The 27,583-nt window shown below is 34.7% G+C and overlaps 2 protein-coding genes and 2 pseudogenes across 3 annotated transcripts; 2 read left to right on the forward strand and 2 right to left on the reverse strand.

Moving 5' to 3' along the window:
• Positions 1–640: 640 nt before the first annotated feature.
• Positions 641–8,453, forward strand: LOC133317794 (protein ENHANCED DOWNY MILDEW 2-like; annotated as a pseudogene).
• Positions 8,454–9,890: 1,437 nt separating this feature from the next.
• On the forward strand, positions 9,891–10,546 carry LOC133317820 (probable long-chain-alcohol O-fatty-acyltransferase 5; annotated as a pseudogene).
• A 3,655-nt stretch (positions 10,547–14,201) lies between these two features.
• Positions 14,202–17,676, reverse strand: LOC133317804 (uncharacterized). Its single transcript, XM_061519694.1, has 3 exons — positions 17,549–17,676; positions 16,374–17,337; positions 14,202–14,900 (listed from the first exon to the last, which is right to left on the reverse strand). Exons 2-3 carry the CDS (start codon positions 17,273–17,275, stop codon positions 14,420–14,422), a joined length of 1,383 nt encoding a protein of 460 aa, XP_061375678.1. The 5' UTR covers positions 17,276–17,337; positions 17,549–17,676; the 3' UTR covers positions 14,202–14,419.
• A 3,551-nt stretch (positions 17,677–21,227) lies between these two features.
• LOC133317810 (uncharacterized) lies at positions 21,228–26,685 on the reverse strand. 2 transcript variants are annotated; one of them, XM_061519702.1, is made up of 9 exons: positions 26,568–26,685; positions 25,145–25,366; positions 24,686–24,917; positions 23,633–23,783; positions 23,121–23,343; positions 22,932–23,023; positions 22,435–22,570; positions 21,799–22,130; positions 21,228–21,603 (listed from the first exon to the last, which is right to left on the reverse strand). In XM_061519702.1, exons 1-9 carry the CDS (start codon positions 26,612–26,614, stop codon positions 21,353–21,355), a joined length of 1,686 nt encoding a protein of 561 aa, XP_061375686.1. In that variant the 5' UTR covers positions 26,615–26,685; the 3' UTR covers positions 21,228–21,352. The 2 variants fall into 2 exon arrangements, with proteins under 2 accessions (XP_061375686.1, XP_061375685.1); XM_061519701.1 differs by having other exon boundaries at positions 24,686–24,953; positions 25,139–25,366.
• Between the last annotated feature and the right edge of the window lie 898 nt (positions 26,686–27,583).

Raw genomic sequence — 27,583 nt, forward strand, 5'->3', positions numbered from 1 at the left:
CAGGAGCAGATTTCTTATTCAAATTCAGAAGACGCTGATACGTCATGGATAGATCAGGCTCCCCACTAGTCAAGATAGTATCACGAACATTATCATATTCTTCGGGAAGGCCAGAAAGTGTGGCAACCATAAAGAGACGTTCCACCTGTTTCCGATATGCAGTAGCATCAGTAGGGTAAGGCAGCATATCCAAATATGCCTGCATCAAAGAGCGACTCTTGCCAATATATGTCTCCATCTGAATGTCAGATGATTTGCTCAATTCCATAAACTGAGAGATGATGAAATAGAGCTGCTGAACATCATTAGTGTAGAGGTTTTTTGCTTCCTCCCGCACTTCAGTGCAAGTTTGAAATGAATAAAAGATATCCAAGACAATCGGATCAATGGATTGCCAGAGGATACTCAGAAGTTGGTTGTCAATCTTTTCCCAATCAGACTTGTCCTCCTTAGGGACATCAGTAGACTTAGTTGTGAGATGGTTCCCATATCCTTGTCCAAAGAACCAAACTCGAACAGAGGTGGCCCAGTTCTTGTAATTAACAGATCCCTTCAATTTTGAAGAGGTAATGGACCCAATATTGGTAGAGATGATATTGGGAGAATTTCTCAAAGGAGGAGATGAAGACTTGACCTCCGAATGAATTGGAGGGTTTGCTGCCATATCAAATCACAAAGATACAAACCGAATAAAGAGAAACGAACCTGATCACCAATCAAGAAGAGGTGCGCACAAAAAGTCAGACCCACAAAGAACCAACCACAGATCCAGAAAGAGGAGGAGAAGACGAGCTTCTCTGTCCAAGACCGGCTGGAAAAAGCCGCCGGAATAGTGCTCACGCGCCGGCAGAAGGTGGCGCGTGAAGCCCACGCGCAGAGAAGACTGGAGGCGCGTGAGAGCGCGTGACAACTCCGATGGTGGCCGGACTTCCAAAGAGCAGGTCGCCGGGAGGAGAGGGTTCTGTTCGCGTTCGTTCCAGACTGAAAACTCGCCGGAAAAGTACTCCGGCAGCCTGAACAGTGGCTGATGGTGCTTCGGTGACTGTGGACACGTGCAGAAGATGCCTGGAGAGGACTTACAGCCTTTGATATTTTACCGGAAGGACGCACGACAAAGAAAAGATGACTCCTAAGCAGTGGGCTTAGGTTTTAAAGCGAAGAACAAGATTTCTAAGCAGAAGCGAGGGTTCCCAGAACGAAATAGCTCTGGTACCAAGTTAAATGTAAAAGAATACGTTGTGTATTGATCTGTGTCAGGGAGTTACAATATATAGAGACTCTAATGGGCTTAAGTGTAAGGCCCAAACCTAATCCAAACCTAATCCTAATACAGTCAGAATACAGTCAGACTATTTACGGATAAGACAGAATCCAATCATATCTAATCAAATCTAATCCTATCATATCTAATATTCTAACAGGAAACAAGAGGCTTTTTTCAGGAGCCTCCTTCTGTTGTACGGAACTAAGTTATTTTGGGAATTCCTCTTTCAGGTCACTAAATGTTCTTCTGCAACCTTTGGCCGTTTTTATCATCCACGTTGTGTTGCGAAGTTACTTCCCATGGTAGTTAAGTTTAAGCATGTTGGAGAGGAACTTGAGAAAAATATCGCTGATGGTCATCCTTTTATTTGTCCCGTTCATTATTGCTATGTCTGTAAAGAATTGGAAAATAAGATGGAACCTGAGTTGCAAATGGCTGTTTGTAGGCGTTGTCCAAAGTCCTATCATCGCAAATGTTTGCCAAGGTTATTTCTCTCCTTTTCTGTGTTTCTTGTCTTCATTTTAATATTTTAATTGATATTGTCCAGACAACTGACTCTCAAGTTGCTTTTATCAGACAGATCTCTTTTGATGACGAAGATAATTAACCAAGGGCTTGGGAAGGTCTTCTATCAAACAATCGCATTCTTATATATTGTTTGTAAGTGTTATATGGGTGTTTTTGTTTTTTCAATTAGTCCTTAACCTCTACTTAAGTTTTTTTGTGGTTATTTGGAACAGAAATCATGAGATTGATGATGAACTTGGGACTCCCAAAAGAGATCATTTAAAATTCCCCAATGTTAAAGGCACTGTTCCAGAAATTAATGCTGCTGATGAGAGGACAAAACCTGCGGACAAAGGGAGAGTTATATTGAAGAAGAACAATGTTGGCAAAGATAAGGTACCTAATTTGATTGGAAGACTGTCATCTGGGGAACTTAGTAAGAAGAACAAACCAAAGTCAAATGAAATGAATAAGGGTTATGAGCGAATCAAGCCTGTCAATCAGGTTGATAATGAGACCCCGTTGGTTGAGCCTATTAGAAAGTTGAGTTGTTCACTGCCTCTATCAGATGCTGATTCAGAGAAGAGGTGTCTAATCTGACTTCTGAGTTGCTTATTTTCTTGCTATTGATTCTTTTTGTTCTTTCAGAGTATTTCTTTAATGGTTGGCATTATGATGTAATTCCTTTGATTCTTGTCTGAAACTTGAATGCTGACATTATTTCCTCCCATGTAGTTTGTTGGCTTTGTTTGAAGAAGCTAGATCATCAGTTACGTTGGAGAGTGTAAAGCGCAAGCTTGCTTCTACTCATACTCACGCATTCAGAAATGTTCTGGAGGAGACCATTACAATGGGGAAGCTGGAAGGATCAGTCGATGTATGTACCTATTTTTATTAATGTGTGTCTCTTTGTGGATTTTCTTGTACGATTATGTGTTCTGTCTTGTGTATATACAGGCTGCTCAAACACCTCTAAGGAAGCTAGAGAGTGAGTGCAGCATTCAGGATGTAGAAGCTGTTTGTGACCCTGATGTTCTGAAACAGATATTTATGTGCAAGGTACATACCTATTTTCGGATTACTTCTGATAATTTTAATTATTGCTGCTTAAATAATCAAAATACTAATTTAACTCAAAAACTTAAGTTGTTGGGCTATAAAGTACCGACACTTTAAAAAACCTGAAGAGTCGGTGTCGCCGACACGTATCCGACATGTTGTCAACATTTCCGACACGTTGACCAATCCGATACATGAATTTGACCAATCCAATTCGTGAATTTGACCAATCCAATTCGTGAATTTGACCGTGTCCGACTTAGTCAAATGACATTTTTGCAATAAAATTATAATTTTTAAAAATAAAAAAATACATTAATAAAATTATAATTTTAAAAAAATTAAAATACATTTAATAAAATGTATATTCTTTCTTTCTTCTCTTTTTCTTCTTTGTTTTCGATTTCCACTATTTTGTTTTCTTCTTCTTACTTTTTTTTTTCTCTCTTCTTTCTTCTCTTCCTCTTCGTTTTCAATTTTCACTTTTTATTTTTTTCTTACCTTTTTATTTTTATTTTTTTTCTTTGCCTTCTTTCTTCTTTTATCTGTTATTTTTCCCTTTGTTTTTTTCTCTCTCTTCTTTCGATTTCCACTGCGTATTATGTGTCATAATAAGATTGTCTGTTACGTTATTTTGAATAATAAGATTTTCATAATAATATGGCCTCTGCTCCGTCTCTCTCGTCTGTTGTTTCAATTTGACACACATCAACTGCTCTTTGGTGGTTTTCTGGCCAAGCCTCACCTCTGCAGTTTGCATTCTTCACCCTGTTGAGTACTTTAGTTTTGTGTCTGTCTGCCTCTGTTCAGTTCAGTTTTTTCCTGTATAATTATATCCCTTGGTTTGTAGGTTTTTTGGGTTTGATTAAACCGGGCATGTGATAAAAGCAAAAGGGTACTGGAGCAATATGCTTCAGATATGACCATACTTTTTATTGTGTTCAAATGAATTTCTTTTTTGGCCATCACATACATAGTATTCATACCAATTATATTTAGTTTGCATGTTACCTATGTATCCATATTAATATTCATAATTGCATCCATCAAGCATTGCTTAAAGAATGATTTTTTACATTTGCAGATTATTGATAAACTACATTGGTATGTTCAGAATGGTGATACAGTAAGTACTACTATTCTTGTGCACATATTTGGTCTTTTACCTCCATTTGCATGAATTTTGTCATTAAACTCGTTTATATTCACCTGAAACTGAGTGACAATAATAACAGAATTGTCATTCTATCAAATCTTCAGTTTCTAGTTTCTTCTTGGAATATTTGCTGTAAAATGATTTGAGGGAACTTAATATTGCCGGCTTTTGGAGTTCTCTGTTGCTTTGACTTTTGTCCTCAACGTGCTTTAAATCTTTGCTTTTATATTTCTCCAGTTTTTTCCTTTAGATTTCACACTTGTCTACTTGAATTTTCTTTATCTGGCATTTCTGTACAACAAAGTATCTGATCTTCCTGGTCAAATTATTATTTTCTGTCTGTTTGATTACCATTCTTGACATTGTTAATATATTTCTGATACTTGATGTTGAATACCTGATTGGCATGGTTACTTCTGGTCAGATTGTGGACTTTTGTTGTGGTGCTAATGATTTTAGCATCCTTATGAAGAAAAAGCTTGAGGAGACCGGAAAGAAATGCTCATACAGAAACTATGATCTACTTCCAACAAAGGTGAATATACATTTAGAAGTTGTATCGCTCTAATTGTTGTAATTCAATTTTTGCTTCCTGTCAGTTGCATAATGTGATGATTGGTTATAAATTGACAGTTATATATGTTGAAATATTGAAAATGTGTGTGTGTGTTCGTATTACATGTATTGTGACTATTTTTTAAGAAGTTGGCCGAGTTTTTGAATATTCACCCATTTCTAATATTCCAGTTTATCAATGATCTCTTCTCTGTACTTTTTGCTGCTGCCCCATTGTATTCAAAGATAACACAATCTTTAAATCTTTATTGGTTTGGGAACGTACTTAACTCTAGTGCTTGTGGATCTTTGTTTATAGTCATATTTGCTTTTGATTTTACATCATTGTATGCATAATCTTTTGATTTTCCATTTTTTTAATTATTTTTTGATTCCTCTATCTACATTGATATTGATCATTATCTCATGGAACGTATGGATGAGGACTAGACTACTGCGTTAAAACTTGGCAAGAATTTGACGTACTGCATATATTCAGCAAAAATACACGCAGATGTGTCTTTTGATTGATACTTAAAAGAGTGTGCCTTTTTTTTTTTTTTTTTGAGGGGGTGGGGGTGGGGATTCCTTGTAAATGTTAATGCATTTGATGTATGGGTGGGTGTACAAATATGGCAAATATGCAATATAGCGATTAGGAACTACACAGCATATGTATGCATGTTGTTAGGACTCTGGTTGAATTTTCTGGGATATTTCAGTGCTTCAACTGCATGACATCCTTAGACTTTCTTTGTCACCATATATAGCTGGTTAATACCTTTGAAGACTGCTAGATCAATGATATTATACATCAAAACCCATCTTTCTTATGTGGAATGTAATGAGTACTAAAAAGAAGTTTGATGTTACACTGTTTCATTTGGTTTGAAGGCTTTTTTGTGCTTTTAATTATTTTATGGGCATAAATAATAGCAGTAATAATAGCCTGTGTAAAATAACTAACTTGACTCTGGTGTGAACAGTTTAACATGAATTATACATGGTTCTAGGGAAAACTCATGTTTTGAGCATGATGATTTATGAAAGGATCACCTAATTTTAGTAAATGAAGACAATAGTTAAGGATTTTGTTTATTATTATCTTCTTGTTTTCTTTACTGGTTTTTTCTTGAATGACAGAATGGTTTTAGTTTTGAAAGGAGGGATTGGATGACCGTCCAACCAACAGAGTTGCCTACAGGATCACAGTTGGTAAGAATTGTTCATTGTGTGGTTGAGATGTGCATATCCTCAAGACCAATGCACTAAGTTTTTATTTTTATTTTTTTTCTTCTGGAGCAGATCATGTGCCTCGATTCCCCCTTTGGGGTTAAAGCAGATTTGGCTAACAAGTTTATAGACAAGGCTCTTGAGTTTAAACCAAAGCTCCTCATTCTTATAGTACCACCAGAGACACAGAGGCATGTTCCTTTTTCTTGTCCTTTTTTTCAGTGATGGGAAAATCAAATAATCATTCCTTCCATAGATAGCCTCCTTATACTACCCTAGAGCTGTTGCTTCCTTAATTGTTGGAGACAAAAAAAAAAAAAAAATTCACATTTGTTTCCTTGTTTGTTACAGGCTTGAAAAAAACTACCACGGTATGATCTTGTCTGGGAGGATAAGAATTTTCTATTAGGCATGGTCAGTGTCTCTCTCTCTCACTCTCTCTCTCTTTTCAATATATATAGGAGTAGGATAATTTTACACAGGTGTATATTACACTCTCAATCTTAGTTGGCGATTCCACATGCATCTAAGGGTTCATGTGACTGATAATTTAGAGCCTTTTAATTGCACTTAAATCAATGGTTAAAATTGGATATTGTTTTGACCGGCCCACTATATAGGCCCAGCAAGTTGGGCCCAATATCAATAGCCCATAGATCCTTTTAGAGGGCACCCCATGATGAGCCATAGAGGCTCATCACAGTGGATTCCCCTTTCCCACTGTGCACTGACAGTGGGTACAACATGCCTAGTTTAAGAGACTAAGCTGGCTAGGTGGTATGGCCCCCCATCCTCTCTCCCACGCTGGAGGGAGAGATCTCCTTTCTAAATACACCCCTTTCCCCCATGGAAGGGACATCTTCTCTTTTTTACATCTATGAGCTGTTACTACCATAGCCACTTTATAGGACCCCGACCCCCTCCCCTTTTACATAGAGCACATGGGAAGCTTTAATGGTGCCTTGGTCTTTGCCATTGCTACCATGATGAGCACCCCTAGATCAACACACTCTACCCTCCACGGGATACGTCCATGGCTTTACACTAACCCAAGCAGATATAAAACTTGTTATTCTTACTTCATTGTAAGTTAATCATTCCCCGTTTGTAGGATCCACTTATTCCATAGTAGTGATGATCATGAGTACCGAACTTAATATAAACTGTTGAAGCATCTATTCTAATATTTGACATTTATTTATATTTTAAAACATGTCATACATTAAAATAAAGTAATTCAATGAAGTGCATGTCAAATTTAAATTACATGACACTTCAGGAGCTTCATCTACCTTAAGTAACTTCCAATCTAATTGATAAAATTCAATGCTCGTAAAGGTGATTCAATAGTTAGGTGTGTCAAGTCTTATTACACCCTGAGAAAGTGCCCACATATGTATAGTGCAGCTTTAATGTGAATTTAAATTATACTTTTCCTGATGCATGTTCTTTGGTGGCCTAATGGTTGTTTTTTTTTTTTTTTCATGTTCTTGTCCATTTTTCCCCTAGTCATCTTATGTGCTTGGATCAGATGATGTAAATGATGGACAACAAGACCAGCGGAATGGAAGGCCACCTCTATTCTCCCTATGGAGCCATCCTGACTGGACCACTAGACACAAGTTCATAGCCCGGGAGCATGGTCACATGACCAGTCAAGTATTAGATATAGAAAACTTTAATACTGAAATGTTGCCAGCTGATCATACTATTGATTGTAATAAAGGTAACAACCTCATGCTAAATCATGATCTCTTAAAGTCAACTAATGATCAGGAAGTTCAAGCATCTATAAATGAAGGTCAGAAAAGAAGTTCACATCATGGTAATGTTAACCAAGAGAGACAACAGGGACAGAAATGTAGGATGAGCAAGTCTCACAAGACATCACGGAAGAGAAAGCATATTAGGGAAAATGATACAAGAGGACAGGGTGTGGGCTCACCAGCCAAAAGGCAGGCTGTAAATGAAATGACTGAAGGGGTACCTGACCATAGCCAACCCATTCATATTGATGAGAGATTCCCAGTTGAAGGTTTTCAGCCTAAATCCGATATGGCCTCTCCACAAGTCGAGGTTGGTGATGACAGTTACCAGTTGGTGATGAGCAAGTCTCACAAGACATCACGGAAGAGAAAACATATTAGGGAAAATGATACAAGAGGACAGGGTGTGGGCTCACCAGCCAAAAGGCAGGCTGTAAATGAAATGACTGAAGGAGTACCTGACCATAGCCAACCCATTCCTATTGATGAGAGATCCCCAGTTGAAGGTTTTCAGCCTAAATCCGATATGGCCTCTCCACAAGTTGAGGTTGGTGATGACAATTACCAGTTGGTGCCCGTCTCAGATGTTGTAAAAACTAATAGTGGGATTACAAATAATAGAAGTGGCACTTTTGAACGTATTGTGCCCCAACCTGGACATCGTTGTGTGCTGAAGGGTTTTGCTTCCGGTCCTCACGTTGAGTATTCACGCAGGCATTCAGCTGGTTGGCTCGAAGAGTAGTTAAAACATCTGTTGTTTTATTATTATTTTTTCCTTTACTTCTGCATAATGATGCTACATGTTGTACATAGATGATCTTAAGATGGAGGTTGTTTATTTGGTGGTTTATTTAGTTAGGCAGGACCCTGTAGTTATCATTTCAGATCTGGTATGATTAGATTGCTTCTTTGTCCTGGCTTAAATGTTCTGAGCATCTCACCATTGATTATAGTAATCTGATCAAGGAAAGGAAAGAAGCCTTTGAATTGACAGGGTAAATAGTTTATGATGTTTGGTAGTAGTACTGAAATAATTTTTATTGTGCAACATGATAAATCTGCTTCTTTGTGATCATAATCTCAAAACAACATCTTTAAGTAAGGGTAAAATTGTGGTTGAGTTCGGAGTGATGCACGAGTTGATAGTATTATTACAGTTGATGGATATTTAGCCTTTCTTCAATTTTCGAGGAATGGCGTAGATAACAGCAAAAGGCTATAGAAGCCTCTACAATGAGCACCTAAAAACCAAAATTGCGACAATTGAGTTTCAACTTGTAAAAATTGGTTTAGCGCATCATATATGTCATGTTTCTGGCACGTTATTTTGGAAATGATTAGGTGTGACTTGTTTGTTTTGAACCGTGATAAAATTGGGTTATGTAATTAAAATTTTTGAAAAAAAATAAACTTGATAGAATTTATTCTATTTATTTTCATTTTATTTCACTATCTTTTTGTGTATTTATGAAATAATTAAATAAAAATTTATAGTATCATAAAATATTTAAATAGTAACATAATAAATTTATACCATATTTATCATATTTCATTTTATTTTATCTCGCCTGTTTTTATTCTGTTTTATTTGTAAACCATCATGTTCTAGTTTGTTACAGCTTAAATGCAAGGCTGTACATTTGTTAATTTTTCCCTCGTTTTGCACTTCGGAATAAAATAATATAAATCTCAAAGCTCTAACTCGGCACGTGGGTGAATGATATTTCGCAAGAGCGCACGCGTTGTGATCACGTGACATCGCGAAAGACAACCAACCAAGCACATGTGACCGCTACATGATGCTGCATTTTTTTTTTTTTGGTTTGTCTAATTACCAAGCTTAAATATTCAGGTCGATGCAAAATAAATAATTTTCTATATATTCACATAAATTTATATTTCTTCAATTATTGTTTTTAGTGTGTTTGTCATTTTAAATGATATAAGTTATGTCATTTTAGGAAAGAGATAGACACATAAAACGAAAATCATGTAAGAGAGAAAGTGAGTGTTTTTTTTAATTTAAAATTTAAATAAAAAAATTTATTCTGTGTCTATCTCTCTCTTAAAATGACATAACTTTGTCATTTAAAATATGACAACCACTTTTCCTTATTTTTAAAATAAGTAATCAAATATATAGACTAAAGTAATTGGATGTCTATGTACCAAAAAAAAAGTAATTGGATGTCACCATCGTTGATATCAATACAAAAAGCAAAAAGTAAAAAGTAAAAAGTATTGTATGGTTGCTATTGCTAGTTGGATTCTTTGTCAACAAAACTTTTTCAGATTAGAATCATAAAAGTGGTTGAGCAAGAGGGAGAAGGGCTAGGTACAGAAGAAGAACATGTTAAGCTCAAAATGTATGGAATTGGAAGTAGAAATTAAGAGCTTAATGAAGGCATGGCTTTCAGTGATAGCCTCTCTATGTTACTGTTATTTCATATCATCAAACATACCCAAAGGCATATTCAGGTTTCTATCCATATCCCCAGTTTTGTACCTCTTCACTATCCTACCTCTTCAACTCTCCACTGTTCTTCCAACAGGTGTCACTGCCTTCTTCATCACTTGGCTCACCAACTTCAAGCTCCTTCTATTCACCTTTGATTTGGGCCCTCTTTCATCTAACTCACCAAAATCCCTTCTCATTTTCCTCTCTTTTGCTTCCCTCCCAATCATAATCACCCAAAAAAAACATACCCTTCTTACCAAAACCCCTCAAATTTGCATCTTTTTCTTCCAATTAAGGCCTTCCTTTTTGTTCTTTTACTAATTGGCCTAATTCACCACAAACAAAAGCTGCACCCCACAGTTCTTTTCGGTGTTCACTGTAGTCTGTTATATCTATTGGTGGATGTTGTTTTGGGACTCATCAATGTTGTGGTCAATGCTTTACTTGGGATTGAGCTTGAATTTTCGTCTGATGAACCTTATTTTTCAACTTCATTGGATGATTTTTGGGAAAGAAGGTGGAACCTTATGGTGACAGATACCATTTAGCGTGACACCCTCCCCTGTGTGCACCCAAGGGAGTTGTCTGCTAAGCGGATTAGAGTCGTAACGAATTTTTAAATAAATACAGCACTGCGTTTTCGAGTTACTAATTAACTATTAGTTTGAAATCTGGGAGTTTACTGAAATCAGAGTGCAACTTTACAAAATGCATGGCTTGCTGAAATAATGGCTTTCCTGAAAAACCTTGCTGCCTTGTAAAAATCGTATAAATTCGAGTTCAACAGCTTAAAAAAATATTTTTAGATACAGGAAACTAGACATCCGGAACTTTACGTGCATATAAAAATTGTTTCATTCGGAGGTGTCTAGCTCCCGAAACTGAACTCGCAAAGTATAAGACAAATCAGTGCAATGTTCCAAAACGACCTGACTTGCAAAAATCATAATAAATCGAGCTTTCAGAATTTCATTGTAAAATTTATATAATCTTAAACTAGACACATGGGGCTTTAAGCACATATAAATTATTCCTCAAACGGAGATCTGTAGTCCCAGAAACAGAACTCGCAAGGTGCTCGCAAAATCAGTTTCAGAAATCCGAATTTAAAAACGAACAAAAATTGTTTTCGCAAACGAGTTCAACATTACGTAATTTACAAACAGTACATAAATCCCAAGTTACAGCCAAATAATATATGATCCAACATTTTTCCAATCTCCCAAATATTACACCAACGTCAAATATTTCATGCGCATTCAGCAAAATCAGCAACAGACAGTACAATTTCCAACAGTAGCATGTAAACAGAATATCCCCAATACAAGTACATCATAATCAAATGCTCTTTCGTACTCCTGCAATTTATAAAATTGAGCCCCCGAAGGGGTGAGAAAAATCTCAGTAGTGCGGCAGTAAAACCAGTAAAGCAACAATATTAGACTAGGCACAAAATTCCAAAACAGCCGCATCAACATTTAACTTTCCGGACAGATGCTAACATATAATCATAGTGCGTATATAAAGCCAAAGTACTAATCATGGTGCGTATATAACGTCATAGTTATCATAGTGCGTATATAACGCCTTCGTAAGGTACGTTCATAGCACCGTCGTGCACGTACTAACATACACAATGGATATTCCATAATGGCTCCCTCAAAGGTGAATTCCAACTGTGGCCTATGCGGACGGAAGCCAAGTGTCTCATACCCTGGTACCGGAGGGATGCCTATATGATGCGTGCTCATTCATATGCTTTCTTATATTATAATTCGGTTTCCAAACTGGATGCACAATGTTGTATGCCATGATATGCTTCGCACACACAAAAGAAACATGAATTATGATGTATTTATGCATGACTAGATCATCATCATAATAGCATATACTTCATGTACTTTTAATACCAAACTGCCGCATAACAATTACTTCTCATAACAGAAGTTCCATCATAACAAGTCCATAGGCAGAATACATATAACATTTAACAGAGTACACATCCAAAGCACATGTGAGCAACTATTCACAATCTCATACACTAGCTAATAGTCACAATAGGTCTCACCACCAAACACTTACCTTGTGTGCCCAAATATCAACCAAACAGCATGTAAATCAGCCCACACTTTAGGGAATAAGCGCACCTAAGCAAAATATAGCAAGTCAGAATCATTCGTCATGTATTTTCCTATACTTAGCATACGTTTTCACTTCTTGTGACCCTTAGTTCCTAATCGGACTACAGGGTTCTTTTTCTAATAATTTCCTGACTTCAATTCAATATAATCAACTTGTTAACAGTGAGAAATCCAATGTTAGTCAAGCATGACAATTCGGTTTTAACACTAAAAGTAACCTCATGATTTTTATTCGCATGTCCAACATACTTACCTATGGTGCGCTAACAAGGCCTAAAGCATGCTGTCAAGATTAATTTAATTCATATAAAGCTTTGATACCGCAACATATTCCAACCAGGGGGTCCATATTCCAAACTAATGATTGATTCTTTATTGTGTAACCATAAGACCCCTTTGGTTCCAACATGGCAGAAATAATAGGATAAAGATGACACAAGGCTACTCCTTAAAATACACTTGCAAGCTCAGTTCGGCGAGAAACTAAGGGCACACGTTTATCTATTTACAAACTAGTTTCTACAAAGCTTAAGTGAGATTGAACAAGGTCTATAGCAGGCTGACTATACAGTTTTAATGCATGCCAAGATTAACCAAATATTCCAATCCAAGGGCTGGTCTAGCACCCTTAGAGAGGCTTTTGTTCAAGTTTACAAAATTCATATTAAGCTTACAAGCATCCAGTTCTAGAGTCGCTCGAAGGGGTCAGAATTTAAAAAGAAAGAGGATGGCCAAATAACATATTCTCCTACATGCAAGTGGGGGGTCGAAACATGAGAACAAAGAATAGAAATGACAGCACCATATTGAGGTGAACAAGGAGAGGGAAAATTGCTCACCTTCTTGGACTGGACCTTCGGCTGAGTAGGGAAGGAAAGCAGAAGGTGCTCCATTATTTTCTGCTCCTTGCCACCTCTACTCTCATCCTTTAATTTTAATGAGTTAAAAAGTTAAAATTATGATATACTTTAAAGTTTAAAATGAACTTGGATGAATCCAAAAAAAAAAAAAAAAAAATTGGATAGATGTATCTTTATATCTTCACTTTCGATACAATTTTACTCTGTCCGGAAATTAAATACCAGAATCTTTTTCAATTTAGTGTCACTAGAAATTTTTTGGTTTAAGGTAGTTTTAGTATTTATAAAATTCTCATATTTATAAGTTTCGATTCTTATAATTTTTTCTAGAGTATCGGTACTTATAGCTTTTCATCCTTTAGAGACTGATATCTTAATAAGTTAGACTATAGAAGCTAATCATTCTTGAAAATAAGGATTATTTAACTTTTGATGAATAAAGTATGTAGAAACTAAAGTTTTAACATAAATAATAAATAAAAGAAATTTCTTCACCCTTTAGCCTGTCCCGCCCCGCCCCACCCGCCGTCAACCTGCCAAAAAATGAGTCGGCCCGCCCCGCCCCGCCCCGCTTTTGAAAGTGGGCTGAAAAACTCAGCCCGCCCCGCCAGCCCGAGCTTATTTTACACTGACCCGCCTTGACCCGCCTATGCCCGCTATCAACCCGCCAAAAAATGAGCTCGCCCCGCCCCGTTTGGTGGGTTGGACGAGTTGGCCCACCGAGCCGAGCCCGTTTTACCTGCTCTAGATGAGAGTGAGACAACTTAAAAGATATTTATCTTATTTTTCGCAGTCAATTAGTTATTTAAGTATTGAGTCTATTGACACTTTTGACATCGACGAATATTTCAGCAACACCCTGCATTGCTCTTGTATTATCTATCATTATAAATAGTTAGAATTTAAGTGTGAGCGATAAAATCTCATATCAGAAAGGATGTAAAATTTTGGAATATGAGTTAGGTAAAATTTTGGATCAAGAGGCAAGCAACATTAGACCTACTTATTGTGATTAGCTAGACCATTAGCAGTGGTCTTTGGCTCTTCGCCATGGCCACATGACATGAACACATCCTAAAATGCAAAATCACCTCTCTCAAGAATTTTTCTGATCGTAAACTGTAATTAAAATGACTTACACATGAAAAATTTCAAGTAACTAAGTACATTTGATATTTAAAGAAAACATTATACATGTCCACCCGTAGCATTCCTTCTACACAATGTCATCTTTAATATATACAACTAACGGGTCTTAAAGGACGATGAATATTTACAAATGATGGAAATGGAAGCCAAGGAAAACATCACATATATATACATTTTTGCGAATCTTATCAGTCACAACAGAACTCAAACTCAAGAAGAGCATAGCAGAAGCATACGTTAATGTTAGTCAATGTCTCAACCAAGATGTCATTTATAATGAAGGAAACATCCATCCCATGGTCCAACCAAGAAGCAAACCAGCACCAGCAAGGCCTAAACCCACTGCAAAAGCAACAGCACATTTTCTAATCCCACATCTTCTGACACTACTCTTCTTCTTTTTACCTCTGCCATGACTCTTCTTGAGCAGCATTCCACTGCATGGGACCCAGGGTAAGGTTGCTGGAAAGAGATTTAGCAATGGCTGGTTTTTGTTTCTTAGTTGAAGGCACAGATTCTCAAGCTGCAGCATGTGGAACCACTGCTTGTAAGCAAAGAGTTGTGAAGCCTGTCTGAAAAAGAGGCTCAGGATATGCTCCTTCTCGCTGTATGCTTGCTGTGCTGCTTTCTCAGCCTCTCTTGCCCTTGTTTGAGAATGACACAATGCTTCCAACAACTCAGCCATGCTACTGTTCTCAGAATTTGTTTGGCAATCTTTGTTGCTTGAACCAGAATCTTTGCTCTCCCTGGAACTGAACATATGGAGCATAGTTTGATCATAAATTGAACTTAGCATAATCATGATATTTCTACTCACTAGTGGAAAAGTTGTAAAGCTTGTTTTCCAAGAAATTTTTTAAAAAAAAAGTCACAAGGAAGTGTTGGTATGCATCCTAAATTCTTACTTAATAGAATGGCTAAAATATTATTTTTCAATGGTTAAAAACCAGGTAGTGCATGTCCATGACTTAGCAGATATTATAAAAGAAAAACAACGGGATAGCAAAGATAGAAGCAAAAACATATTTTTCAATGTAATTAAACATAGCTTAAGAAGAAAGTGGGGAGAATATATTTTTAAAGTTCTTTTCTTTTTTGTGAATTAAATTCATAAATTACTTGATATCCTGCACATGTTAGTAGCTCTATACATTTAACTACAAAAAGCAGGCTTAAATTCAGTTGAATATGTACGTCATCAAATTCTCTGTTAACTTGAGAAGGATAACTAAAGCTTCTTCTAGCAAATTGGTAACGGCATGTAGTCAGAGCCACAAGTCTGTCAAACGAGGAGATCAAGGAAAAATAACTCACCCGTATCATAAAATATCCATATCCAGTAGGGACCAAGAGTGAAGTGGGTCTAGGAACCCCCTCCAACTTGATGTTGATGGTGCATGGTAGAAGTTATGACAACTCTACTCCTATCCTATCATTGGAACTCACAAGTGAACCACCATCACTACTCCAGTACTCTTAGAGGTATAAGGAAAATAAAATAGCTTTGAAACCCGTCGAAATTAATAATTATGAAGAGGTTTCTTCATGTTACTTGAACACGGTTAGGTCATTTGGGTTTGAAATGGTATAATGGATGGATGCACACATCTAAGCTATAGAAAAAAGAGTACTATCTCATGTGAATAATGGAGGGTTTGGCACATGGGATAACTAGCATCAGTCCCTATCACTGTTGCATGGGTACAAGTACAAGTCTTGGTATTGGTATGGATAGTATTCATTTTTCATAAATAAAGTATTAAAATCATAATATAAATACAGTTTTAAATCATTTTCTAACTCAAGTAAGCAAAAAGTTTTAAGGAAGGCACAAATTTTGAAGGTAGTAGAGTAGCAATTTGTTTCACTTAGAAACAAAACAAACAACTTAGAAACAAAATTTGGTGTATGCATTGACTGGTTTGTACTTGAGAGATAAGTGAGAATTGAGTACGTAACCATGTGTATCCAATAAGTAATGGCACCAAATAAAAACCCAGTATGGGTAAAGCAATTATTTAGCAGTATCCATCCATCATACATCCCAATTAAATAGCATTAAAAATAACATGCTTAAGTTGTGGTAATGTTTAGCATCTGGAAATTGAATACTTTAAACATGAAGAAACAACAATCTTCTTCCTATATGAACTGACCATGACGGCAAAGATTACAGAAAAAAAACTGTTTTAAAAAAATTGTAAAGCATCCCTCTGCAGAATTACCTGAAATGCTTGTTTGAATCCTGAGATGAACGGCCAGAACAGCCAGAAGTGGGTGTTCCAGATGTATAACCATCCCCATTGAAAGAACCAGCATCAGCTTTCAGGTTTAAAGATGATGGTGGAGTCTTATCATGGTCAACAACCTTTGGATATAGGTGTCTCTGCCTAAATTGCTTAGTCTGTGGATGAGGGAGATCACAATTCTCAACATGTTCAAGTGACTTCTGAGCAACCAAGGAAGCTAACTCATCCTTTGCGGCACTGCGCCACCAAGGCCGAGTTTTCTCAGCTCCCATCAAATGTGATTCCAGATCAGATGGTGTCACTTTACCTTGTTCAGAGACCAAGAAATTGGAAATATCAGAGTCCATAAAATGATAATCTGAAAAACAGAATTCCCCCTGATCTTTCTTCTTAGCAGTAAAATGTGAATCATTATACATTGAAGCCTCAATTTTTGGCATTATGGTATTGTTGTTGTTTTTCATACACGTAGGAGAGACATGCCCTGGCTGCTCTACACATAAATTAGCACTTCCAATACAAGTAAGAGAATCCAAGTTTTTGATAGATTGATCTCCCCTATTTTTGACATTGTCATCAAGAAATCCAGCATAGAAGGCAGAGAGTTCAGACTCGGAGGAATTCAGATCTTGACATGTATAATTTTTTGCTTCACCCCCCAAGTTGCTTTTCACATGTAGCCACCACTTCATGTCTGGTAACCTATCAGGATTTAGATCATGGGGCGTGCAATTTTTTTGATCATTAATAGAATTACAAGGTTCCCTATCAGATACTAATTTTTTTAATGATTGTTGGTCTGAAGAATTCAAGGGAATACGGAAATCATGAGTAAAATAATTAGCTGTGTATGGAGCCCTCCCTTCAGCTGATGCCATTACCACTTGGTCTCTGATTTAAACTATTTTAAGGAGCATCGTTCAATGGACCGACCCTACATCTGTTGAATCAGCAAGACAAAATTTCAGAACATTAGATGCAACCTATGAAGATCAAAATCAAATCTTAATGAAAGTGTTAATCCCAAATCTCTAGCATATAAACAGATTAAGAAGTAAACATGAAGCAAGGAACGACAAGGATATTCGATTAACTGATTAAAGGAGACACAAAATCAGACACACATGGAGAGAGAGAGAGAGAAGACTTGCCTTTGCTTAAGATCTGAAGTTCCTTTTTACACCGAAACATGTCGGTGAATCGGTGATTCGCATGAACACCCGTACAAGAGAATCCTCTTTATAGAGTAAGGTAAGAGTAAGACCATGGTAATTGTAACAATTGTAATAATTTGTAACGACACGTTGACAAACAGATAAAAAAAGAGAGCGTGGTAATCCTTTACTTTGTTCCCATGTCCTTGTCCCATGCTTTATTTGACTGCTTGTTGTCCTCAATAAATATGTGCTTTTTCACTTATCTCTTTATTCTCCTTCCGTGTATTTTCGGGAGACTCACCATTTTGTCACACTTTATAAAAAAATTTACCAGACTGTCATGATGCTAACAATAAATTTTATCAAAATGTCATGTGGCATATTTTGTTGCATATGATTCACTACACAGTGATGCGAAATATGTCATGTTAAGCTACACAGTCAGCAAAAATGACACGTGTCAAGCAGACAAAAATTTGTTATACTGTGTAGCGAATTATACTTGGATTCTGCCTGCTTGATACGTGTCATTTTATGGCATATTTTACTATATTGTGTAGCAAATTATATACAAACATATTTCGCTACACAGTGTAATAAAATATGTCGCATGTCATTTTCGAAAAATTTACTACGTGATAGTCTAATAAAAAAAATTTGCAATAAAATGATCACTGTTCCTGTATTTTCCCGGGAAGGTGTCAGTTTCATTGTGCCTTGTCTTTGTAAGACTTCTTTTATTAAAAAATATATATTTTCCTTGTTTTCTTATTTCAATTTTTGGTTGACAAAAGTGTATTTTTTTTTTTTTGGGTACAACAAAAATGTATGCTTTAATTCCCCATATGTTAATATTTAGTTATCTTATTTAGTAGTACCCCTTTTTACTTATAAGAAAAAAAGAAAACGACCCTTGAATTTAATTTGTTGCACGCATCCCTCGAACAGGCCATAACTTCTAATCAAGACCTTTTCTTCTCCTTACCTCACTCAGCTTAGCATATATGAATGCAAATCCAAACACTATTTGATAGGATGGGTCAAAATCTCTCAATATTTTTATTCCAATTAAATCCCTGTCAATGCTTTTTCTTCCTTTCCAATTTTACGCAATTGTGTTAAAATGTGGCGCGGATGATTATCCAATGTAGTGAAATTGACTTTATCGTATATTCCCCACCCTCCTTCCCCCTTCTTCTTTTTTATTTATTAATTTAAGCATATTATTTCTTATTTCTTAAGATTAGAGTAAATTAAAAAGTAAAACATTCCAAAATTAATCTAGTTACCATGAATTTGAATTCTAGAGCTGCGAAAATGTACTCAAGTCTGCATGCTAATCCGCAAAGACTTATATTTGACCCTAATTTATTAAGAATTTTTTGTGGAGGGGACATTTTTACTCCTAACTTCCAAAATCCTATAAGTTAGGAGACTGGTTTAAGACTTATCCGCCGGCCAAACATTTTTTTATCAAAATTTTAATTATTTAAAAATATTAAAATATATATATAAATTTAAGTATTTATAATCATAAAATAAATTATAAACATAATATAAGTAAAAATAAAATTTTTAACAATGACAATGTGTTTCAACATAGAATTTCATCTGAGCATCAGACAAATAAAATTCTTTAAGAAAAACTTTATTTTCACCCATTGTGATTTTATGATTTATCATTTAACCCTTTGTGATTTTAAATTTATCATTTAGGCCCATTGTATTTAAATAATTTATCATTTAATTCCCTATGGTTTCAAATTTTCACTTACACTCATTGTGATTATAAAAATATATCATTTAGACCCCTTGTGGTCTTATATATATAATTTTATTTTTATTTTTCTTCCCTTTTATCTTATATTATTGTCATATTATAATTAAAATTATGTACTGAAAAATATAAATTATTTATTTAAATTTAAATTAATTTTTATTAATAATAATATCAATTATATCCTTATAATTTTATACATATAAAAAAAATTATTTTCCCTCTTTTTTATTAGATATCCTCATCTAATGCATTTAACGCAAATAAATAAAAATAAATTTTAAAAAAGTCACTTATTTTTATCATGAAAATAAATTCAAATCAAATATTATTTTATTTTATATATTTTTTACCCAATATCATTATGAAATTATCTAAATAAAGTAAACATCTTATTTTGATAATATATATTTAATTTATCTTAAATATATTTTTTTAATTTTCAAATATATTTTTAAAATAAATAAAAAAATTAAGTTGATTTATAAATTAATTTCAAAATAAATAACTTGAAGTATTTTTAAATTTAATATTTAATTATTAATTTTACTATAATTTTATTTGATAATTTCATAAATATATAAAATAAAATCTAGAAAAAATAAATATTTTTATATTTATAAGATCACAAGGGATCTAAGTGATATATTTTTGTAACTACAATGAGTGTAAGTGAAAATTTGAAATCACAGGGGTAAATGATAAATTATTTAAGCACAATGGATCTAAGTAACAAGTTTATTGCCACGAGGGGCAAGCGATAAATCATAAAATCACAATTGGTGAAAATAAAGTTTTCTCAATTTTATATTGACATCTATGCATGTTGTATATCCAAATTTGCATTAAAAGTAAAATGGGATAGGTTATTCTACCTACCTTTGTCTACCACTCTAAAAAACCATTAGATCAGAATCTTAATTAACATTTATCTTTCTCTCTCCTCTTTAGATTCTAATCTAACGGTCTTTTAGAATGGTAGCCAAAGGTAGGCAGAAAAAATAGTAAGTAGAATAACTTATCCCAAGTAAAATATTCTATTAACATCTAAGCATGTTATATATCCAAATTTGTTGTATATAGTGCACCATGGTAGTTTCGTGGATAATAATAAATATAATGGTTTTTATTATGGTAGTAATTGAAGAAAACCAATGGTTTAACTTTCAAATATATAACACTAAATACAATTGTTCAATACTGGATTTAAAATCATTTTTCCATCGCCCTTTTGGCTTTCCACAAGAATCAATGTCAAGAATGGTGCTATTATGACCCTTGTTGAGAAAATTTTCATCTGATGGCATCCTTTACCGACGAAACTTATCAAAGATTGTAAAATTAGATTTGTACTTATATTAAAATTTTGTTTATATTTTCACTTGTATATTTGTATACAAATATTATTTTATTAAAAAAATTAAATTATGAAAAAATTTATTTTGTATAAAATATTTTATGAAAGTATTGAATATTTATTTGTTAAAATAATTTTGAATGTATTAAATATGATAAAAAATAAAAAATTAAATTAAATTATAATTTTAAATGGCCCTTAGACTAACCCATATGGGCCTTTATTATTGTGAGTTATTTGACTCCATAGACTTTTTTGACTCTAATCTGCACACGAGCTAGGCATAATAGGATACACCAACCCATTTTAACAGTTCTTTCTTCCTTTTTTATGTATGTTTCATTATTCTAATTATCCTTCCAACTCCGATGCCAAAGATCTTAAACTCTTTTATTTTTATTTTTTATAGTTCATTTGTGGGTTCATATTGCCTGTTTAACCATCCCTAAAGGTTTCTTCCGTTCTTATTTTAAGGTAGGAGTTTTCGAATTGGCACCCCCAACCCCAACGGGAACGTTGAAGAATGCTGGTTAAGCGCTCACAAAGGTAGATGTTCCTTTCACCGGAAAGCATAATTGATTACACATGAAAACATTTGGAGAAATGCTTCAAGCATGAAAGAAGGATAAAGATGGAAAACATCATAATCATATTATATACCCTTTCAGTGATGAACCATCTGCTTATACTTCTTCATAAGCACAGACAACCTTCTCTGCAGGGGAAACTTTTCATGTTTTCTTCCTAGCTTATCCAAGTAGTATACTATTTTCTTTAGGGTAGCCAAAACCTCCTCACTCTCATATCCAAATTCTCTCTCTTGGATATTCAGGATCCTTCTAAGCAGCTCAAGTAACTCACTGTCATCCTTACCAAGTCTGGTTTGAATAGACACCAAACAGTCCAAAGCCTCCCCTGCCATGCATAATATATGATAAAGATCAGTTTCAGCCAAAATAAAAAAGGGAAAATTAGGCTCATGTATTTGATTTTTTTCCTTTCATCAGTGAAACTCAATTCAACTGAATTGAATTGATTGAATAATGACTATTTTAAATAATATTGACTTGAACCTGACCATGTTTTTTTGGGAGGAAAGGGAAAACTTACCAACGGGAAGAGAATCTTTTCCAAATGCCTTCTCGCGGATGCGCAAAACCTCCAGGGCAAGTTTCTCTGCTTCTTCATCATTTTTCAAATGGTAGAGTGTAATTGCAAGTTGCAACATAGGAAAACTGATGGACTGGTCATCGGTTCCCTTATGCTTCATCATGATTTTCAAACTTCTTCTCAGCAAGTGCTCAGCCTCCACATAATTCTTTGACCGTGAATATGAAGTTGCAAGATTTATCATGTGTGTCCCTATGCTAGGGTGCTCCTTTCCTTTGTACCTTTCAGTGATCGATAAACATTCCTCTAATAGCTCTCTACCTTCTTGTCCTCTTGAAGTAAAGAAATAGAAAACAACCACAATTAAGTGTTGAGCTACCGTATGCAGAAAGCTTCCATTTAATAACCTCACCTGTTCTTAGTCTTACTTTTTTATTTCCTTTCTGTTTTATTTATATCTTCCGTTCGTTTTTTATGAGAAGGGAGGGGTGGGGGGACAGGGGAGGAGGAGGTGATACAGCAAAAAACCATTAGGTGAGCCAAAAAAAAATACTTTAATTTGTCGGACTTTATTCTTAAATGATAAAAAATACTTAATATCTTTGTTCCTAATACGAAGGTTATAGGGAAGTTTACCTCCCAACAGCATGGAGTAAATCAGCCAGATCTACCCTCATCTTTTCCATTATACTGTCATCCAGTGACATGTAATTTGAATCCTTTATTATCTGAAGAGCCCGTTTAAACAAATTAATTGCTTCATCTGACTTTCCTGCAAAATATATCACACATTCGCTCATAAACAAGTGCCTAGAGTAGCCAGAAAAAATAAAAAATAAAAAGTAAAGGAAAGAAGAAGCTAGTGCCAGTACTTGGACACCATTTAAAGATAAAAAATAGCATCATGGAAGTAATTTCCATATATGACTTAACACTAAAAAACAGTTTGTGTATATATAGGTGGTTATTGCACCATTCTTCTGCATGATACAAGATCCATCATGCATGAATGAACTTCTAGCTCATATTCATGTTAAATGTGCAACCAGGAAAGAAAGAATAGACAAAGGAGGTAGAAAAGAAAAATGGAATATGTAATCAAAGAAACTGCATGAGCAAGATCATAAAGTTACCTAGAGCACACTTCACTTGGGCTAGGGAACTCATAGCCATTCCAATTCTTCCATCATTTTGTCCATATAATTTTGTGTATATATTAAGAACCCTAGAAAACAACAAAAAGTAAAAGTAAATATAGAAGAAGGTAGGAGCCACTAATGCACTGAATAGGGAAGGAAGAAAACAAAAAAAGGAAGCTTAACCTAGTAAAATGAGTTTCTGCATCATTGGCTCTTCTTTCTTTCAGCAAAAGATTGCCAAGACCAAGTAAAGGTACAACCAAATCCTTATTTTCAGCACCTCTATTTGATTCCAAAAGAGTGATTACACGCTGGTATATCTCTATTGCTTTTGTTGCTTTTCCAATAGAACCAAGAACTTTTGCCATACCCAAATAGGGTGTGACAAGAAATGTGCTATCCTTACCTATAAAAAGAAATTATATTCAGTATACCAGAATTTGAAAAATGGAATACAACAATTAAAAGATAGACATGCACAAATTAAGAAATGTGTTAAGATATCAGGAGATGGAAAACTGTTAAAGTAGCTTCTAACTAGACATGCACAAATTAAAAAATGTCAAGAAAATAGATCCAGGATTTTAATCAAACAGATAAGTAACCCAACATAAATAACCACAACCATTCACCATAGGAAAATAAGATTAAATAGTAAAAAAATAATAATATTACTAACTGAAAGATGCACTCACCATAGGTTCTCTCCATAATGTAGACAGCCCTTTGATATGTGTCCAACGATTTTTCAAACTTGCTTAATGTTGCATACATACTTCCCATATGGATAAGTATTGAATCTAGATGTGGTTCATCTTCCTTCAAAGTGTCAATAACTTCTTTCATCTGGCCATTAATTACGAATAAATACCATAGAGAAAAGGGAGTGAATCACTAAACATTTAAGAAGGAAAAAAACAGAAATAGGTGTGCAAATGCATGCCTTCAGCAATAGAAATATGATTTCAACAGAAATCTGGAACATACAATTATTTGCATTTACCAGCTAGGTAAATACAGACTAAGACAGTCACAAAGGAAAGTACTTCAGTATAAGTGAGGTCAAATAATACTAATAGAAAACTAATAACCAGACAGTTGGAAACACTCAGCTTTGTGCAAGAAAACATGCCTGTCAAGAGTGATTGCAATTATTTGACTGCATATGTTTTTGGCAACCATTTATTCATTAAGGCCTCAAACCATTCCAGATGATCCCTTTTTAGTCATTTTCCTCTTCAATCCCCCCTCTCTTTCTTTTCCCCCTTCTTGTCTTTTATCTTATTTCCCCCTTCCCCAAGTTTTATTTTTATTTATTTTTTTATTTTTTAATCTCCTCTTATTTATCATTGGGTTCATCTACCACCGATCCCAATTAGCTTGGGTTAAAGGTGTTGTTGATGTTGATAAGGGGGCGAACCGGAGCAGTGGTAAAGTTGTTCCTTGTTTACCGAAAAAAAAAAAAAAAAAAGTTATTCCTTCATGACTGAAAGGTCATGGGTTCGAATCCAAGAAACAACTTCTTTGTAATTATGTAAGGGTAACGTTGCGTACAAGGATTGTCTCCACCCCACACTCGCTGATCGGGTTTAACGAGGAGTGGTTTTTTTTTATAATTGGAAAAAAAAAAAAAAAAATACACATACACACACAAGGACTCCTTACTGTACTCTCATTATAGCAGAGTCTGGTAAAGATATCAAAATGACTAAAGAATGCACAAGAGTGGGGGGAAAAGGAAAAAATACCATATTCAACAGAGAACCAACAAATTTGAAGTCTCCAACAGCCATGTAACCCAGTGCTAAGATGTCCAAAGCTGCAGCTTCTTCTATGCCTTTAGCACCTGCATTCAGCCTCTCTTTTACCAGTTCATAATTTGCATTAAGCAGGTCTACAGCATCATTTTTGTTTCCCGTCCTTATCATTCTTTTGACTTCATCAAATAATTCTTCCAACTCTCCCTCAAAATTGCTGTTTCTGTGGAATGTGTAACTTGCAGAGTCAAGGGACATTGTCAATCCGATAATGAACAATTTAAGTTATGACAATCACAAAAAGATGCTTTATCCTTAGGGGACAAAATTCTAATACATAGGATAGAAAATTTTAGGCTCAAAAATAGAATTCAGAAATACTTCAAAATATGACAAGGCATAAGTAGTAAAAGAAAGGAAGAAGTCAATATCATTTCAACCAATTCCCACCTCTGACGGTCATTTGGAACTGTATATGCATCACTATGTGGGCCTGTCCCGCCAGATTCCAATGACCTAACCGAAGATCTTGAGATGCAGAACCGAGCAACAGTTTTAATTGGTATAGTGTAAAGCTTTCGACCATAATTCTTCTTTTGATTACAAACTGAGAAGCATGTTATGCTTTTTAACTCACACGATGACAGCATATAAGGAAGCTCTTTGCTTGTCCTAATAATAGATAACAAAGGACATTAGACCTAGCCATCAGAAATTATTTAATCAGATATGTAAAATAAAATCAAGACTTGGCAACTAAAAAGCAACAAGGATAGCCGAGAATGATTATTTGCACTCACAGATTAAACATGTATAAAGTTTAGCCATAGAACTGCACCTAAATTATTAAAAGAAATTTTGCCCTCATCTATATGCATTAGTGTGCCTGTGTCCAGTTCCATCTGATTCATATATGTCAATTTTCGAAATATAATCCAATGGTTCGATTGAACAAGACAATTAATTTCCTATGATACTATAAAAGCATCTCAAAAAACCACATTAACTCAAATCCATAGAATTGACGTTAGAACATAGTCTGGTCAAAGATGAATTCCCACAATGATCAACCTCATTTCCATACTGGCACCAAATGTTTTCCACCCTAATCTCATAAAATGACAGCCAAGCCCACCTAAAATCAACAAGCTACTTAGATAATGTTGCTACTTCCCCTATGAAGCAATCACGCGACAATTAATTGATATCAAAGCCATATATGTTGAACCTATGCATATTTCATTCACGGATCTTTTCATGGCCGTTTTATCAACTCATTTACAAGTATCCAATACTTTAAAAACAGAACATCAAATAGGAGATGGTGAGTTATCCATTTCCTTTCCAAATACCTAGAAAAATAGTTGAACAAATTGAAGTAACGTAAGGAGTCTTATTCCTATAAACCACACCAATTCTGAAGCCTGAAAAAGTAAATTGACTAAAAAATTACTGAATATCACAGTTTAGCATTCTCCAGAATCTCAACAAGTAAGGAAATGCATTTCTTCAACCACCTTACAACTGTAGTCCCTTTTCCCATCCCCATACAATAACTGCTTGTAACCATCACTTTGATGTGCTGATATCAATCTCATACAACCCATTTACAATTTTATTTTATTTTGTGTGTGTGTGTGTTCCATATAGTAGGTGCTGAGTTAATAAAGCACATAAGGTTGAATTAATCAAGTTGTTATTATCCCAAGGTGATTGAAGCAAACAAAAGAGTGACATGGAACTGGTAGGTTATGAATTATGATTTTACAGTTGGGAGAAGCAAAGCATTAAAGAACTAAGTAAGCACAATTCAGATAGACCCATCTCATTTAGACCTTAAAGGATTGCAGGCAAGTTAAGTAAGAAAGAGAACCTGAATCCAATGAAAGAAGGCGAGGGAACAAGAAACGAAGCTTCCATTGTACATAGAAACCTCGTCTCCGTCTTAGGATCAAACCTTAGCAATTAATTAGCATTCAACAAACCACAATTTACAACAAAAAATAAACGGATAAAGGGCGGTTTTGTATTGGGCCTTTTCTTTTCTTTTTCCTTTTTTGGGCCTTTACTTGGACTTGGACTTGAAGACAACCTCTGACTTCTGCTCAAGCCCACCAAAAATTTTTATAATGCGAAAAAGTCAAATTAGGTTTTCTAATTCATGACAATAACTCAATATTATTAATGTGTTGCTAACACAATTATTTTTCTAAAACATGTTTCCTTCATGAGTAATTATATTAATTAGTATTAAGGTTTCATAATAAATATTTGAGAGTACAATAAAAATAATTCATGAATAATAAATGTTTGATTACTCATTAAAAATACCAATATCCATTAAAATGCCAAAAATATTTTAGTATTACGAAAATAAGACAAATTTAAGTTTTTTTTTTACATTTCTCTATTAGGGTCGAGCCAGGTAGGATTACATGTGTTGAAAAACTCTCCCTATCAAAATTTTAATACAATTGTGTATTTAGAATTCAAACTTAAGACCACTAGTTAAGTTGTAATAATCTCTTACCAATTCATTCGTGTGTGCTGGTCAAGTATTTTAGTTCATGTCAATTACTCAATATAATTAGAATGTTTCTAACATATTTTTTTCTAATAAATGTTTGAGAGTACACAAATATAATTAACAAATATTCATTTAAAAAATCATGTAGGCTTATTTTTCTTATCATTAATTAATAAAAATAATCATGTCACATCAAAGGGAGATTATTCATTTCACGTTGCAAGGTATTATACTTATCTTTTGATTGATAGTCTTACTTGGTGTCATCCCTATTCACTTCTCAAAAATTCCTTAGCACCCAACAAAAGTTAATTAGCCTCCTATAAGAACCCAAAAATAAAGAGGTTATTAAATATAATTAT

Source organism: Gastrolobium bilobum, unplaced genomic scaffold (assembly GCF_033153095.1).
Source record: "Gastrolobium bilobum isolate Gb01-03AN ecotype WA unplaced genomic scaffold, APGP_CSIRO_Gbil_v1 utg1481, whole genome shotgun sequence".
NCBI classification, from domain to species: domain Eukaryota; kingdom Viridiplantae; phylum Streptophyta; class Magnoliopsida; order Fabales; family Fabaceae; genus Gastrolobium; species Gastrolobium bilobum.